Source organism: Chinchilla lanigera, unplaced genomic scaffold (assembly GCF_000276665.1).
Source record: "Chinchilla lanigera isolate Chin_1 unplaced genomic scaffold, ChiLan1.0 scaffold00051, whole genome shotgun sequence".
NCBI lineage: Eukaryota > Metazoa > Chordata > Mammalia > Rodentia > Chinchillidae > Chinchilla > Chinchilla lanigera.
In genome coordinates, this window is record NW_004955452.1 from 503522 (window position 1) to 522313 (window position 18792).

At 43.5% G+C, this 18792-nt stretch overlaps 1 protein-coding gene across 1 annotated transcript in view; it reads left to right on the forward strand.

Moving 5' to 3' along the window:
* Positions 1-12641, forward strand: part of Otud3 (OTU deubiquitinase 3) — a 27868-nt gene extending 15227 nt beyond the window's left edge. Inside the window, exons 5-8 of the mRNA XM_005394666.1 lie at positions 4481-4612; positions 5097-5193; positions 6509-6690; positions 7646-12641. Of these exons, the coding sequence (XP_005394723.1) occupies positions 4481-4612; positions 5097-5193; positions 6509-6690; positions 7646-7822 (588 nt within the window). The 3' untranslated portion in view covers positions 7823-12641. The remainder of the gene's footprint in view (positions 1-4480; positions 4613-5096; positions 5194-6508; positions 6691-7645) is intronic.
* The last annotated feature ends 6151 nt before the right edge of the window (positions 12642-18792 follow it).

Below are 18792 nucleotides of genomic sequence, written 5' to 3' on the forward strand. Positions count from 1 at the left end.
TTTTTTCTCCGGTACCAGGAACCGAACTCACGACCTTGAGCTTGCCAGGCAAGCGCTTTTGCCGCTGAGCTAAATCCCCAGCCCCTAAAAGTTTTATTTCTTAAGTAAGTCAGATGGTGTATGTGACCATGGGTCAGAATTAAACGTGTGTAGCAGGAGATAGTGAGTGTTACCCTCCTGCCTTTGTGCTGCCAGTGGTCTCAGTGTATCATTGAGATATGCTGTGTGTGTGTGATTCCACTTCTGCTATGTTTTACACATTCCCTGTCCCCAGTTGTAGCATCCTGTACATACTGCACATCCTAACACAGCTACTGTATACTGCCTTTTAATGCAGGGTTTAATTGGTGACAGTACAGAAGAAGCTTTCTGTGTTTTTGTTAAAAGGCTGCATGATATTCTGCATTGTAACTTGTTGAGCAGTCTCTTAGTGATAGGCTTTTTGATGTTTTTGAACTTTTGCTATGAAAACCAGCATGCAGTTCATCTTATGTACCTCATTTCACACGTGTATTTTCAGGCTAAATTTATAGAAGATCCTGTATCAAAGGATTTTGATAGATGTTGCCAAATTACTTCCTATCAACATTTTATCAAGTTATATTCCCACGCATAATGTGTGCCTCTTTCCCTACGCCTTTGCCAGCCTTTGGTGTTATCAAGTTTTTAAATCTCCTAAGATAATTTGCATCTATTTTTATTAGTCAGTTTATGCATTTTTTTTTCCTGTTTTTAAATCTACTTGTTTTTCCTTTTTTATGGTTTGTATTTACCTTCTTTGCCCTTTTTTTCTTATTACAATTGTCTTAATGATTTTGAGGAGCTTTTTGTACAGTAGGGAAATTAGCGTTTCTGTGATACAGATTGCAAATACTTTTTCAGCTTGTCATTTGTGTTCTATCTTCTGTGGTATTTGTTATGAGATTTTCAGATTTTTATGTGGTTAAATTTATTAATATTATCTCTCTCTCTTCATTAATATTTCCCTCTCCTCTTTTCTCCTCTCCCTTCCCCTCTCTTCTTTCTTTTGGTTAAATTTATCACTGTTTTTATTCTCTTTCCTCTTCTTCTCCCTTTCCCTTCCTGTGGATCAAACCTAGGGCCTCATGCATGGAAGGCAAGCACTCTTATTACTGAGCTACATCTCCTATCACTCAGTATTATCTTATATGCCTTTGGGTTTTTGGGTTATAACTAGGAAGGCTTTACATCCTCTGAGGTTAAAAACAGTTTGCCAGTAGTTTGTTGTAATACTTTTATAGTTTAATTAAAACATTTTTTTCCCTTAGTACTGGGGAATGAACCCAGGGACTTTACACTGAGCTACATCCCCAACCCTTTTTATTTTGAGACAGCATCTTGCTAAGTTGCTAAGTTGCCCAGACAGGGCTTGAACTCGTGATCTGCTGCCTCAGCTTCCTAAAGTGCTGGGCTTGCAGACACGCACCAGCCACTTGTGCAGCATGACTTTGGAATTTATGTTCTCTAAGAGTATGAGATTATGAATTCAACTTTATGTTTCCCTTGGGATTGCATAATTGTGCACAAACTGTTTATTCATTTATGTTTTTCTCTACTTATCTAATATGCCACACCCTCTACCCCATACTAAATTCTTGTATGTATTTGGGTATATTTTTAGACATCTTATTCTGTTCCACTGGTCTGTTTGTGTGTTGATGCTCCATTATTTTACTTTATTTTATTTTATTTTATTTTTTGGTTTTTCTCCGGTACCGGGAACCGAAGTCACGACCTTGCGCTTGCTAGGCAGGCGCTTTTGCTGCTGAGCTAAATCCCCAGCCCCATCTCCATTATTTTAATTAGTCAGTTTTAAAGTCTAGTAGAATTTTTCACTCATAATTACTTTTCTTTTTTACAATTTCATATTTATTCTTCCTTAAAAAATAAAAAATATTAGAATCAGTATGTCAAGTTAAACAGTTCTGTTGAGTTTTTTAATTAGAATCTCACTAAGTTAGTAAACTAACTTAGGGAAAAATTGACATCCTTATGATATTGAGTCTTCCAAGGGTCTGGTACACTTTAAAACTGGTTTGATTTTTGTATGTGGGTATAATTTATAGGAGCAGGTTTTGCCTACCTTTTGTTGATTTTATTCTTAGGTGTTTTGTGTTTTTTGTTTCTAAGGTATGGAAAAGATCTTTCTTTTCCCTCTTCATACTTGCTGGAGAGTTATCTATCATTTGTACATGAGAGGTAGTAACAAAAGGCCAGTTATGTAGCCAGGTGTTCTACAGAATTCTCTTTTTAAAAAATTGAAATAAAAGTCACATGACATAAAATGGACTGTTTTAAAAGCATAGAATTCGTTGGCACTTTGTACTTTCCATGTTGTACTATTGCTTCCTCCGTCTAGTTTCAGAACATTTTTGTTACTGGAGAAAAAAACCCCATGCCCATGAAGCAGCCACTCTGTCCCCCTTGCCCAGCAAGCACTCAGCTGCCTCCTCGTCTCTATCATTTATGTACTCTGGACATCTCATGTGGGTGGAGTCTACAGTATGTGACCTTTCCTGTCTGCTTTCTTCATTGAGCAGAATGTCTTTCAAATTTATCCATGTTGTAGCACGTATCACTACATTTTTAAAAATGGCTGAGTAATATTCCATTGTGTGGCTATATCTCCTTTAGTTTATTTAATTGTCCTTTGGACGTTTGGGTAGCTCTCACCTTTTGGCCACTGAGAATATACTGCTTTGAGTGTTTGTGTATGTTTGTTCAGAACTTGTTTTAAATCTTGGGAAATGTTCCTGGGACTGGAATGCTGGGTTATATGGTAAATTATAAATTCAACTTTTTTTTTTGTCTTTTTGAGTCAGGGTCTCGCTATGCAGTTCAGGCTGGCTTTGAGCTCACTTTGTAGCCCAGGCTGGTCTCAAACTCGCAATGATCCTCTTGCCTCAGCCTCCCAAGTGCTGGGATTACACACGTGTGCCACCATGCCTGGCTATAAATTCAACTTTTTGAGGAACTGCCAACCTCTTTTTCAGTGTCTATAGCATTTTATATCACTACCAGCAATATTTGAGGGTTCTGCTTTCTCTACATTCACTATAACACTTTTTTTAAATGGCCATCCTAATATCTGGTGGTTTAAATTTGGATTTTCTTAATGACTATAATGATGTTGAACATTTTCTCATGCTTTTTGCTATTTGTATATTTTTTGAGAAATAACTTTTCAAGTCCCTTGCCTGTTTTTTAATTGGGTTGTCTGTTTTTGAGTTGTAGGAGTTCTTATCATATTTTGGATAATAGATTCTTACCATGTGAATGATTTGCAGGATTTGAAGTAGTTTTATTTTTGTTGTTGAGTCTCTTGTTTTTTTTTTCAGGTATAGAATTGTCTCATCTGCAAGTAATGCTTTCTTTTTCCTTAATTTTTTTACTTCTAATTTCTTTGTCTTGGTTAATTGCATTGACTGTTGCCTCTAAAATGTTTTAAATAATAATGGTGATAGTGAAAACCCTTATTGTTTTCCTTGCTGAAATGGAAATGAAGATGACATTCTCCGATTATTTAGCTAAGCCCGTATTTTAGCTTATTTCCAGTTATTTACCAGTGTAAATAACATTGTTATGAACACTTTAACATAAATTCTTTCTGTATTTGACGTTATTTCCTTGGGTAACTTTCAAGTGAAACTGCTTGATCTAAGACTCTTGTAAAAATTGTTACAGTGTAATTTAAGAAATTGTTTTGTATTAACATTCTAAGGCATAGTCCATTGCTGGACTCCACTTACTTGGACATGCAAAAAACTGAAACATCTTTGCCTATTTACCCACCTTCTTCTATGAATAGAGAGCAGAAAGTAGTTGAGTGGTCACAGGGAGATGATTTTAGCTTTTCTTATTTAGGCTTCAGTTGTAGAGGCCTCTTGTACTCCAGGCAAACTGCTCTTGTTACAGACTTTATTTTAGTGTTTGGATTGGCACATTTCTGTGAGTGTAGTATGGACCTGAGGTGAGATGAGGCATGCTGTGCTTTGTATCCCAGAGTTCCAGATGATAAGGTAGGGCCAGGGAACCAGATGAGAGTTGGTTATGCATCTTTCTTCTAGACCAGCATTGTTCTTCTGCAAAAGCTCATGAGGTACAAGTGTAGAGAGCCCTCTGCTGCTGCTGTTCACCTCCCAGCTCTCAAAGTGTGTAGACAAACACGTGCTGTCAGAGTTAGCGGTCCTGCCAGAATGTTGCTATCTAGAAACCACAGGAGCTCTGTTGCTGTTCTTGTTGAGTGGTTCATCTCATCTCTTAGGGCTTTCTTTTCATTCTTCTGTGATGACTTGGTGCCTCAGTGTGTGGATGAAATTTAGCCTACTCACTACTATTCCCTTTAGATTGTCTCTAGAATTTTACCCACCATGTGCAGATGCTTTGAGATTATGGTATCTTTCTGTATTGAAGTTTCTGAATGGAGTTTCCTAGTTACTGTGTTTTTTATTTCCTTTAGTTTCAGATACTTCATCAAGATGAATCAAATAAAAGAGAGAAAATCAGAACGAAGGGAACTGACTTGGAAGATGACCTGAGAGATGAAGTAGAAGATGCTGTCCAGAAAGTTTGTAATGCAACTGGATGTTCAGTTAGTATTCCCGCCATGCCGGGTTGCTCTTTCTAGTTTACTTGCTAGTTTGATAGCCTCTCTGTGACATGCCAACGTGTGATGGACCACACAGGTCCAGGAGATTGGTAGTTTTGGGTTTTGTGATATAATTTAATGAGAGCTGTTTATTCATTTCCCTCTTGTTTGCTAGACTTTACCCAGTATTGCTCAGAATTCTAAGGTGTGGATTTAACTTTTCTTGACTGATAGTCACAGTAGTAAAATACAGTTTTATAAAGAAGATTCCTTTGCAAATGTATTATAAATTTTTTTAAAGTAAGCAACCTTAAAAAAAAAATAAAGTAAGCAACCTTATTTAAAATTGACATTTTCTAAATGGAGAGGGTCTTAAAACCTTGTGCCAGTGATTGTGGTTACATGTTTGTGTTATCAAAGTAATGAAGTGGAACTAAGTGGAAAAGTATATCTGGAGTCTTGAAGTGTTTCTTTGTTTCTTGGATAGGATTTTAATTTAATAGTCCAGAACCTGGAAGCTGAAAATTATAATATTGAATCTGCAATAATTGCAATGCTTCAGATGAACCAGGGGAAAAGAAATAGTAAGTCCATTACTGTTATTTAAAATGATTGTATTGGTGATTTTACAAATATTTATATTTCTTAATTTTAGTTTTATTATTTTTTTTAAACAGTACTAGGGATTAAACCTAGGAACTTTGCATTGAGCTATATCCCCACCCCTATTTTAATCTTTTGAGAAAGGGTTTTGTTAAGTTGTTCAATTGCCCAGGCTGCTCATCCTCAGCCTCCAAATGTATATTTTTGATGAACTCACTGGTAGTTACTGGACTGTCATTTATCCATTCACTCAGAATTGCTTATTTAGCACTTCCTAAATGACAGCATGTTTTACTAGGTCTTGGCCCTGCATCAAGAGTTTGGGGGTGGGAAGGGGATTGTGGAGACAGATAGGTAGCCGTTGTGATATAATAGTATCTAATGGGGTGGGAGAGCATTGTGCTAGGAGAATACATGAGGATGCCTAACCCACTCTTGGAGGGTTGGAAAATCTCTGGGAAGATTGTCTTTCTAGAAATAAGATCTTATAATATTTGAATGATAACTGAAGAAATAAATACCTTATTTTTGTAGTGGAAATGTTTAGTCTTAGCACGTATCAACTGATGATAATTCAGAGTTTTTTTTCTTGAACTGAGTTTAATTTTGTGACTCAGAGGAAGGAAGATGTAGCATCATAATAATTGCTTGACTTATTTACTTAAAATGATGTCAATAAATACTCATTGCAGGGGCTGGGGATTTAGCTCAGTGGCACAGCGCCTGCCTGGCAAGTGCAAGGTCGTGAGTTCGATTCCTGGTACTGGAAGAAAAACGAAAAACAAACAAAAAAAAACAAAAACAAAAAAATAAATACTTATTGCCAGACATTGTCTGCCATTTGCTTACTATTCCTGACGGAACAGTTTCCCAAGTGATTAGTGTTTTGCATCCACTTTATATAATTGCCATGCCTCCCTCAAAAGCCCTAAGTAACTGAGTCTTTCTGACATCGATCAGCATTTTTTGGTATTTGCTGTTTAGTTTGGTGTGTACCAGACAGGGGGAGAACGAGACTGAGAGCTGCCTTTTTAAGTATTACTTAATCTTAATTCAAATTTTAGTAGCCACAGGTTGTTTAAAAATTTAAGGTTTACCTCTCATTTTGTCCCCATGTTTCCCACTGTATTGACTTGATACTACAATTTTTTATCATAAGGAATTGCTTGAGACAGGATTGTTTCTTCCTAATGACAGTCATTTGGGGATCCAGGTGAAGTTGGATTCATTTCACACAGGAAACGTATTATATGACTGTTATGTTCTCAATTTTAATAAAATGCCTTTCTTTGGAAGACACAGAGGAGAATCCTGAGCCCAGTGGCCGAGTGCTCAATCAGTGTGATCCTTTATGGGAGGATGGCGGCACTGGCACCAGAATCTTTGGAAAGCAGGGCTTGAATGAAGGCAGGACTGAAAACAGTAAGGCTCGGACCAGCCCTAGTGAAGAAAACAAAGCACATAACCAGCTCCCAAAGGTACGCGGGAGGGGCTGGAGAGGACAAATGGTGGGCTGCCGAAATTTCGTGGCAGTGGTGGGAATTTGAATTTCATTTTAGTTTGTATTTTTCTCTTGATTTCTAAAAGTAGTTATTGTGGAAAATCTAGGGAATGCATAAAGGTTTATCAAGAAGCAGAATGAAGGCTTTATCTTGTTGTACACAGTAATAACCAGAAGGATGTATATGCCGAAACTATCCTCTGTGTACAAACACGGAGCTTTCTGCCACTTAACTGTGTGGGGGGTTCCTCCTGCATTAGTCTACATTTATAAATGTCATGTCTGCAGCGGATAGCTTTGTGTATTGTCTTTGTGTTCTGAATTAGTTTCTTGCATAGAATCCCAGGAATGTAGTCAGCAGGTTAAAGGGCATGGATAACTGAATCTTTTTAAGGCTTTTGGTAAATCGTCAGATGCTTCCCAGAAAGGTTGTACATCTTCCTTCCTGCTTCCCAGTGCCACAAGTAGATGTGACATCATTTTACTGAATTTGGATTTTATTTAAAAGACTTTATCAAAAGTTCTGAATTTAAAATGCCATCTACAGCAAAAAACCATAGGCAGAGGCAAAGATGTCTTGAGCTTTGAGCATTTTATTACAGTTACCTGGGCTTCTAAAATACAGACAAGGTCCCCTGGCCCCTTTGAGTGTTTTCTTTTGCTCGATTAGGGGTAGACTCTCTTTAGATCATTTTGAATTATGAGGAGAATGGAATTGATTTTGTTTGCTAGTGCAGCCAGGGGATACACATTTCAATGTAAATTTGAGCAGTAACGGAACATAAATCGTTCACAGTCCCTTAGGCTGGTTCTCTGTTCCTGCTGAGAAGCAGCCCGAGCCTTGTGTATCCCTCAGCCCAGCGTCTCCATGCAGCAAGCAGCAGCCTGAGTCAGCTATGCTGGCCGACTGCTGCAGTGGTTTCCCCTTTCAGGTCACAAACAAGCACAGGAGGGAGCAGCAGCGGCAGGAGAAGAAGAAACGACAAGAGGAAAGGCATCGTCTCAAAGCCCTGGAGAGCAGGAGCAGCCACAGGGACAAAAACAGAAGCGAAGCAGATGTGAACGAGCAGGTCACCTTGGTGAAGACCTTTGCTGCTCTGAACATCTGACTCTGGTCTCCTGGGAACTGTGAGAAGCAGATGGAACACGGTGTGGCGAGCCGGGCCTTCCGGCGAGGCCACCCTTTGGCCAGTGGAAACGTCACCAACAGAACCCGCACATAAATTCACACTGAGTTAGTTTCCTTCACGCTGCCTCTCTTTTGTTCAGAGTTTTGTCAGTGCTGTATTTTGTTTCATGAAAGTACAGTGAAGCCATTCATATTCTGTAATACCAGTTTAAAATACTGAGTTTTAGGGGTCAGGAAAAACCTTTCAAGTGTGGCTTTGTTTGCCCCAAAAATCAGAGTTCAGTGACCCTGGAACCTTCCCTTAACCCGTGGGGTGAGTTTTGCTGTAATTATTCATGAAGTAGTTTAATTATTAGAAATTCAGAATGATAAATTTTCTTAGTTTTTCTTTCCTTTTCAAAAGATATCAACATATAGGGTGGCTTATAAATGATTTTCACCTCAGGAAAATACTTAGATTTAATTTCATTCTTATCCAGGTTACTCACATATTGATTCAGATAGCGTTTTCCCAAAGTAATGCAATACAAGGGGTGGCCTGCAGCTGTCTGGGTAGAAAATCAACAGCTGTGTCTCCCTTCTTCCCGATGGATGTTGTTTCAGATGGTTTCAGTCGAACTCAAGCCGTAAGATGCGTGCACCTGACTGTCAGGGAGGCCTGACTTTGCTAAGAGGTTGACAGTAGTGTTGGTTTGGGCACTCGCTGATGGTAGGAAGATGGTTGGTACTGCTTGTGAGGCATTCTGGGATTCTGATTACCTGTGGAGCAGTCTGTGGAGGGAGAAGTTGGGACTCCAGGATTTCTGCCTAGGAAGAGCCTCAAAATTACTTGCCTTCCTAGGAGGGCAAGTCTGGAAGGACAGCTTACGGATTTTATATGTTCACAATTTAAGTAACTGTACATTCTGCTAAACTATTCTAGACATAGAAAAATGCCTTCAGAGAAATAAAAGGTAACTTGACCTTTTAGTTCACTGCATTTTCTTAGTATTGTAGAAATGAAATCCCATAAAAGGTAGCATTTATTTAAACCCTGTGGGGATTTTGATGTCAGGAAAACTCCAGCTTTACCTGAGGCTGGCGGCAAGTCACATTGTACTGGCGGGGAAGGGCGCTCTCGTTGGCTAAGGCCTGTGATTGACTCCACGGTCTGAAACAGACTGAAGCAGGGAGCAGATTGCTTTCCCGAAACTGAGTTGGGCGGATGTGAGCTTTAAAATTGTCACATGCGCGGTGGCGTCTTAGACACAGGTCCTTGCCCTCTGGGACCCTCTCATTCGGGCAAATAACATATCCTGACTCGAAAGGTAAATTATTTGTTGTCTTCTTCGTCCCTAGATTTCAGAATTGTGAGACTCTAGAGGTGAAGGGAAAACCAAAAAATTTTGATGTGTGTAGGCTGTGTCATTGTCTAGACAGGCTCTGGAGCTGTCGTATTGTTATTCTCAGTAGGCTGTTTGCTTTCTTCAGTTTTAATGACGTCTTTTAAATTTTTGTTTTACTTTGGGACTCCATGGTTGGAGTGTAGAAGTCTCTAGGAATTGCTCCTGGGACGCTGTGATGTGGGCTTCTTCCTGGCTACTGTACGTACAGTATTTCATAGATTTGAAACTGCATGGCATTTTTTCTCGCACATCCTGAGACCTAACATTGAGATTGTAGGACTCTGTCCAAACAGGGGAAGGCACTGAGCTGCCTTCCGCTAAAGGGGTGGAGGCAGGTGCTTAAGGATCAAGTCTTCTCCCTTTCACGTCTAGACAGGTTCCTGGCTGGCTGAGCCTTTCTGGGTGAACAGCTTTCTTACCTGCTTTGTACTGTGGAAGTGCAGAAGACTGGATCCTCTCAGAAAGATCGAGATTGTGTCCCAGAAGCTCAGAGTTCAGAGTTAGAAATAGTGTACAGGAGACCCACTGTCAACAGTCATAGAACTGCTTTATTAACTTGGTTAGTGAAGTGACCTTGGGCCTACTGAGTTTTAGAAGTTTTAGAAGCTGCTAAAGTTACTAAAGAATATTGGGAACATTTATTTATAAAATACCTAATCCTGGTAATAGGCTTCAGCATTTCTTGGGTACAATAACAGTGGTTTTCAAAACTAATCCAATGACTTTAGTAATTTTCTTTCATTCCTGTTTCACAGCTGCATTCACAGTTTCACAGCTGCATTCCTGTTTCCAGCTGCATTTGGTTTGTGTTTAGTGTGTTAGCTATTAGAAATGGGGTACTGGCATCCATCTTCCGCGGTACCTTCTCACTGAGGGCCTGAATTTAGGCTTCACACTGCCACAGTCTCACTGGATTGAGAGGCAGATGGAACCCGGAGGTTTGGTTGTCGTAGCAAGCTTTGTGATGACTTCATTGGCAGCCGTGGTAGAGGCCCAGTGTGTTTGGTCTTGGGGTGATGACTCTTAGTAGCTGTTACCCAGTGCAGTTGCTTGTGTGGATCTCTGTGGGAGCCGAATCCAGCAGCTTCCAGGGTCATATCTGGCTAGAAAAGGCTCATTCTTCGTGAGATTGTAGTGAAGCCGGCTGGGAGAGAGGCTGCAGCAGTGGTTTAGAGCTGCTCACTGGTCTTATCAACTACACATAAAGATTTTATGGATTTTAAGAAAAATTTTTTTAAGGTGAAAATAAGAGAAAAAAATGTTAAAATGTTAGTGGCGATGGCTTTGAACTAGAGGTAGATATAGTAAAGCAACATAGAACCACAACTTATAGTTGCCACCAGGAGATACTAGAAAGATAAAATGTATATGTATATTTAATTTTTCAGTGATAAGTATACATTTTCAGGAAGAAACTCTGCTTGAGGAGTGTGGCAGAAGAATTCTCAATGTTAGATGAAGTTGTTGATAGTTTCTTTCATAAGCTCTGGAAACACTTGTGAGCCTGTTCTGATTGTGGGCTGGAAAGTGCGCTCCCTTGTGGAGCCGCTGGAGCCGTAACGCTGCCCGTCTTCCTGGGGGTTTGCGCAGTGTCACATGCGGCAGCGGGGCCGAGGAGGGGATCCTGTGCGGGTGAGGGGACAGTTGCTCACACATTATGTGCTCAAATCAGATGGACTTCGGCAGTGGACTGCATTTGTAGTAAGTCCCTGTATTCAATATGCAGTTTCTCTTACTCTGAGAAACCAGGGTCTGCCTGGGTTTTACTGGGTCGACGTAGAATGCCCGCAGTTTACCTCTGTGAAATGTTCAACTGAAACATTTTAGTTCGACATAGCAGGGGACTTGAACCCTAGTCAGAAGTGGTGGGTTGTCATCCTGACTAGGGGGTCTTTGTGGGCGGGAAGGGAACGGGCTTGACTGCGTTACCTCTGTGGCCCTCCCGACTCCCACACTGGGTAGATGGGTAGCTCTCACCTCTGTACCTCAGCGCCTCTCTGCACCACACCCATAGCCTCAGGGTCTGATGCAGTGTCTGTTTCGACATTCTCTTTAGTCCAGGTTTTATTCAGCTTCACCGGAGACGGGTTGCTCAGACTCCGGGCAACTCTTCCCACACTAGCGGCACTTTTTGCGAAGAGTGTTTCCCTGACTCTAAAGCAGGTTGTGCTTTTCTGCTGTCATCCTTGAGCTGAAGGTCTAAGGACGTATTTAAGTTATAACAGATGTGCCCTTACATGATAGAAAGGGGGAAATTGAGCATTTCTGGTAATGGAGAGAAGACCGAGTCTCCGTTGCAAGCGTGAGTCCAGTGTGTAACTCCTGCACTCTGAGGCCGGGCACGGGAAAGACCCCTGCCTTGTGGATGGCCTGGCCCTCCTTGCCTCCTGGGTAAAATTCCTTCTCAGAACCTCAGGCTCTTAACAGTTTCTTCCAAGTAGTTCTTTCCAGAGTCTCTCTGTTTAACTGTGCTCCTAAGGACTACTTTGTAGCTCGATTAAAATGTGAGTACCCCTGCGAAGTGACTTGAGAAGGGGCTGGTTCAGCCACAGGTAATTTCCATAAAAAGCACTTACTTTCGCGCGGTGAGTTTAAGCAGGGCACATCCCTGATTCGGAGTTTCTTCCCACTGTGCTGGGCGTCGTGGAAGGCCCTGATGCCTGGAGGAAACCTCTGGATAAGGCCTGGCTCTTACCCTTTGCCTGTCAGCATCCAGCAGGTCCTTGTTGCCAGCCGTCCATGACAATCACTCAGGCTCACTCACGGACCTCTGCCTGGGGTTTGGTCCCGTGGAGAGTCCCTCAGCTGAAATTCGAGCCTCGCTGGTGCAGGCTCCTCACATCTCCCCACCTCCGGGGTTCAGTTTCCATGGCGGCTGCCTTCCCAGCGTCCCTCACCAGCGCTAAGCTCGGAGGAGGGGAGAGGAGAGCCGGGAGTCAGACGTAGCACGGGTGCTTCCCTTCCTGGTGTCGGAGTGCTGGCGTGCTCAGGGCCTTGGAGAAGCAGGCCAGGAGGGCGAGGTGTCTGTGGAAGGGGCCTTCTCTTTTTCCTAATTGCACTATTGTTGTTCTAGCTTCGGTCTGGAGATATTTAAGACCTCCATGGGGTCATAATCCGTTGACTTTGCGAGTCTGCCTTATCTGTGGAGCTTGGGGTGAGAAATCTGACCATGTCTGACGTCCATAGTTCATTTCCCTTAGGCTGTTTTTTCCCCCACAGATTGTGTTCACCTGAACCGTTTTATTTTTTATTTACCAAAGTACTGTACTTGGCTATTTGCAGTGTTTTCAAAACCAAATGTTTCTTTTTGTGTTTTTAATCTCCGATACTTGGTGCAATAGAAGCTGCAAAGATGTGCCACTTTATCTATGAAATGGAGTTTTGTATACCAATAAATTCTAGTTTAAAAACAAAGTTTCAAGCTGTGTCTATGTTTTCTTTTGTATGGTGGTGGGGATGAACCCAGGGCTTTGTGCATTCCGGGCAGGCGGTCTGCCCCTGCGCTGTGTCCCCAGCTCAAGTTGTTTTTATCAGTATCTGACCACCATCTGAGTGAACGAGAGGGACCAAGAAAGCATGCCGGGAAATGTCCCTTTTAGGGATCTTTGCGCGCAGATCTGTGTGCGTGCTGTCGGGTTGAGTGTTGTTGCAGCTGAGCGGGCCCTGGGGATCTGGATTGATGGGGCTTCAGTGCAGGGGAGTACAGCGCAGCACACGCTGGCAGAGCCCTCAGGCCCTGAACACCTAAGGTTCTGCCCAGTACCTCCGAACAGCTCTGGTGTTCAGTTGTCTCAGTCCTGAGCGCTGTCTGTCAGCTGTCACTTCGGGATTTCTCTAGGACCTGAGGGTTGGTTGATCCCATTCCAAGAAAAGGCTTGTGTCTGAGGACACACGTTGACAGCTGTGATTGGGACACAGACTCCCCTAGAAGTGGTCCACAGAACAGGGAGAATGGTGGCCACAGAAAACCAGGGGGAGGGGCAGCCCCAGGGCTTCCGCAGGGCCAGTCCGCCAGGGCTCTGTCCAATTAGGTGGCTGAAGGTGGCTCCCTAGACCTCAATGTACTTGCACTCAACAGGCAGCTTTCTGAGTTGGCTCTCTTTGTAGCAAAAGGGCCAGAAAATACTCTGGCGACTGGCAGGGAAATTCTCCCATGGTTGCTTAAACCTTCCTCATGTTATGTAGGCTCAGTCCACACCTGAGAGACCGGACGTCTCAGGGTGGGCATACACTCCCCAGTTCCTGAGCCAGGAAGGGTCGTGCAAAGGACCAGGGTCGGTCCCAGCTTAGGAGCTGCCCCAGTTGCAAAACTTCAGTGGCCTCCTCCATTCTACTGCAGGGATTCAGCTGGGGCCAGCGCCCCTTTCCGGGGGGTCAGGACCCCTTTCCTGGGGGCTTCACGTCTGGGCTAGGGGCCCTGTCAGGCCTTTCTAGCTGGGAGGCTGGATGTGTCTTTCAGGATGGAGACTTTTCGGGACAGGTGGGGACAAGTGGCTGTGCCCTGGTTCACGAGCTCCTTCTCGGTAAGTGCTCACGGTTAAATACCGGGGGTTTTGAGTTAGTTACCTGTCAGCCGAAAACACTAAGCACCTGGTCTTACTCTTGTACTTTTAACTTCTCCCTCAGTGCACATTCACAAAGTATTGTGGCTTCTACAGTATAATTCATCCAATGCCCTGTGTCAGTGTGGTTCTACCTGGATGGCTGGAGGAAAGAATCAGACCGTAGTTAGGCAGAGATTTACAGCTTTTTGGTTGAAAAGGTTCAAGACCAGTCCTGCCGCTTGATAGATTCTAGCGTGGTAGAAGGAAACATTTCCACCTTGCTGGATAACCTTGTTGGAACTTTCCCTGTAGTTTATCACTGGGTACTCAGGTTTTTTCAGTTTATTTACCCATGCAAACATCCAAGAATCCAGCCAACATTTACTGATCCTCTACTGTGTATGGCTCTTATTTCTGGGCATTGAAACTGACATGGACCCTGTACTCAAAAGTTTCCAAAATCGGGCATGGTGGCACATGCCTATAATGGCACTTAGGAGGCTGAGGCAGGAGGATTACTGTAAGTTTGAGGCCAGGCTGGGCTGCATAGTGAGTTCAAGGCCAGTCTGAATTACATAGAGATACCCTGTCTCAAAAAACGAAAGCTTCCAGACCAGGGACAAAAGTGGACCCAGGAGAATATATGCCTTAAAGGAGGGCTGATAAAATGGCTATGAATTCAGCAGAGAAATCAAAGAAGGCTTGGTGGAGGAGGCGACATTTGGACTGGGTGCTGGGTGCAAAGGGCAGGGAGAGGATGCAAGTGGGGAGCAAGGGCAAATGGGGAGCAAGGGCATTGATCACAAAAGGAAAAGCATAACAAAACCTGGGAGTGGGAAGTTCCATGTGTTTAGGCCATAGAATATATTAAGAATGCAGTTTCTTCAAACACTTCTCATTTGCTGTTTGCCACTGGAAGAGTACCGCTGTGCTTGCTGAGTGAATTCTAAAAATCAGGTATACTTAGTCCAGCCTGCTGATTTTTCAGCATGTGGCATTGGCCTGACTGTGTATTATGACCTGGGGCCATGACAGACAGCAGCCCTCTAAGGACAATGCTGTGTTGTCTTCCCAGCCACTTTCACTGGTGTGTCTCTAGGGACCATCAGCTCAAGGACACCGAAGGTTAATAGTGGTTTTCAGGTGCATGTTCATTTAAGATAAATGAGCGCTCAGGTGAGAGTAGCCCAGAGGCTATTCAAATGAATTAGTATAGTATTTATCTATAGTGCCACTTCCTTAGAATAATTCCAGTTGTTATGTGCCCTTGGATTCAACCGGAGTTACTTATTTAGTGTCAGTGTGAAGAATGCAATAGGGGAGGCAAAAAATTATGGAGGGTGACAGAACATAGATGGAGTGTCTCTAATGTCTCAGGTACTTTGAATACATTGTCTCAATCTTAAAAAAAATGAATGAGGCTCAGGGTTCTAGCTCCATTTGTTACTGACATAACTAACTGGCTTGAGATCACAGATTGGTAACAGAGCTAGGATTTGAACCCAAGGCCACCTGGCTCCACTGTAGAGAACCCATGTACTGGGTAAGCAGGACCAGGAAAGGTCTATGCACATTGCAGGGCAGTTGAGGAGCTTGAACCCTCCAGTTGGAAAGGGCAGAATTTGTAAAGTACCCAATGCATGTGTGAGCAAGGGAAACTGAGGCTGCTGCACAAAAGAATAAAGGCACGGGAGCAGGGGGCTTATGCTGGGAGTGTGAGGAGCATCGATGGATATGGTTGGATTAGAGACAGATGGTGACCAGCCTTGGTGCCCAGGGGCTGGTGGACAATGGTGGGCTGTTGATGGTTTGGGGAGGGGGCAGAGGAGTGACACGATGGAAATCAAGCCATCAGTGGTCAGGGTAGAGAGTAGATGGAGGGCGGAGGCCTGAGAACCTTTGGTCCTGGTAGTCTCAGTAGCTTTGGTCTAGAATTTACTAGCGTAGAAAGAATACTTACTGTCTGTCTGCCAGTTGCACATACCTAATTTTTCTGTATCTCCAGCATTCGTCAGAAAAGCCAAGAAGCATTGTTTGTACAAAACTTATCCAAAGAAGGAGGGAACTTTAATGAAGTATTCAGTTCAGTTCTCCAATGGTGGCACCCCAAAAATCCCCAAAGAAGCAGACAGATGTCTGTGAAATCATCATCAGACTTTGGTTAGCTCAGGAATTCCATTGTGCTTTCTAATCTCTTATTCATCAAGTTAACTGAACACACTTCATGCATAGCTTTTGCTAGGGCCTAAGTAGGAACAAAAGCAAAACCAATATAAGTCTTGTCATCAGAACTGGAGAGGCAAGCTGTGAAATGTTCAGGTAGCAATGTCTCCTCCTCAGCATTGATACAGTCCTTTGGCTCATCCTTCCTCCCTACCTCCCATCCATCCACCCATCCATCCATCCATCCCACCCATCCATCCATCCATCCATTCATCCATCCATCCATCCCATCCATCCTCCCATCCATCCTCCCTCCCATCCATCCATCCACCCATCCATCTTCCCATCCATCCATCCATCCATCCGTCCATCCATCCATCCGTCCCATCCATCCATTCATCCATCCATCCATCCATCCATCCATCCATCCATCCATCCACCCATCCATCCTCCCATCCATCCACCCACCCTTTCATCCATCCATCCATCCATCCATCCATCCATCCATCCATCCATCCATCCTCCCATCCATCCACCCATCCTCCCATCCATCCATCCATCCATCCATCCATCCATCCATCCATCCATTCATCCACCCAACAATCCATCCATCCATCCATCTGTCCATCCATTCTCCCATCCATCCATCCATCCACCCATCCGGTGAATCTATACACATAAAGCCCCTAGAACAGTGCCCTAAAAATACCAAATGCTTAATAAATATTATTTATTACTGTTATGCTGTTTCATTCATTCATTCGCTCATTTATTCATCCATCCATTCATTCACAGGACAGAAATATGCCTGTTATTTATGGGCTAGGCTTATAACCACGCTTTTGTTTGTGCTGACATTTGAATCCTGCCACAACCAAATTGCCAGAGAGATGTCACTGTTCCCTTTTACAACCGTGAAGACGAAGGCTGCAACCACTTATCAGCACATCTTAGATTTTCATGTGTACACTCGGAGGTCTTTTTAACCTACTGATTCTGATTCAGCAGGTCTGGGGTCAGGTCAAGCTTTCTGCCATCCTAATAAGATGCTGCTGCTATCTGCGGGCCCCACTGGGTAGTGAGGTCTATAGCACAGTGGGAGAACAAAGGTCTACCTGGGGCTTCTGACTTCAGGTTCAGGGGTTTCCTTTCCATTCTCAGTCCTTTTCGCAAGTCTGCATCTGGAAATCAGGGGTTTGCACTATAGATACACACATGTGCAAATGGAATTTAGACAGACTACTTGATTCATTCATTGATCATTTATTGAGCCCTGGGAAAACAAAGGATAAGACTTAGCACTGGCCAAGGGAGAAAACAGGAGTCATGGTAGGCTGCAGTGGGGTCTTGTTCCTGACTTGTTCTTTTCAGCCTGTTGGACAGTTTCACAGCTACAGGATCGCCAGGTACTCCTCCCATTATACCCGAAACCCACCATGCCCAGAAATAACCTCTCTATCCCACCCACACCGGCTCCTTTTCCCTGAGTTTTCTGTCTTTATACAGGAACCACCATCCTAAGGTGGTTGCAAGGTATTCTTTTGGTGATCTCTCAGCATGTTTGTTACTGAAAATGCAAACCCAGAAGTTTCCCTAGCCCACAAGCACACTGCCTGGTCCATGGAAGGAAACCCAGGGGTAAGACGAATTTAGGTTTCTGCCTTATGTAGGATGGACACCAGAGGGCGCCTCAGGACCACATTTCCGGACAAACAGGCATCATGCTTATCCTCCATGCAAGCCATTTTGCTCTGACACCGCCTTCCAGGGACTGGAGTCACAGCAGCAAAAGCACACACACATGTCCATTCCCAACTTCATTTGTTAGCACAGAGCTTCTTTGCCTTCTGAAGTTCACGACAAAGCATCCCTTTGACTTCTTAGTCTCACTGTAGTGTACAGGTTGTAAAAAGGGTGAGGGGAATCCATGTTTACTGGGCTTGGACTGTGAGCTTGGGCCAGCACAGTGCATTTGAACATCCTTTATCTCATTAAATAGGTTCATCCTGATCCTGTAGGATGGCATCTGCATCTTGTAGCTGGTGGAGATGCTGTACCCTGGCTTTAGGGGTAAAATCGGCTGAAGCTCATTGCTTCTAGGGTAGGCTGTGTGCCTCCTGGTGGGAATCCTTGAGTGAGCCTGTGATGTTAAGCCCTTTCCTCCGTGCTGTCAGGAGTCTGGCCCAGCTGCGTCTGCTCACAGCTGACCTTCCCTATACATCTGCTCTCTCCAAGGTGAGAACTGTAGAACATTAGTGGCTGATGCCACTTTTCTGGAGAAACGAAGGACCTGGGATGAGGGTACCCCCTCCATAGGACATCCCCTCTCTGACCCCCAGATGCCTGTCATTGACAAAGGAGTTTGGGTGAGATAGATCTGGAGCTACTTTTCCCTCTAAAGCAGTTTTTGCCAGTGGGGGTGTTCTGAGGCCTGATGACAGTGAGGACAATATTTTTAGGTTGATATTTTTCGCGCTTTTCACATTAAACCATATGGCCAGAAATAGTCCTCCCAGAAATTGCCATGATTATCTTGGATAAAAGAGTGTGGAAACTTAGAGAAAAAGAGTCACAGACACGGACGGTTGTTGCAGGCAGGGGCCATCGTGCCAGCTTTGTTTCCGCTGTGTTCCAGTGTCTAGTGTGGGGCTGGCACAAGGTAGGTGCTCAAAATGCGAATGAATGAATGAATCTGTAGGCACTAAATCCTAGGGTGTGAGAATCTGAGGATCGAAGAATATTAGGGAAATTATAGGGAAACATTATCCACTTATTCCTAGGGGTGGGTTAGTGAATTTTGTGGGTGCCAGAGGATCCCATGGCTCCTGGGGCTCTTCCGGGGAAGAAAGGGTGGCCCA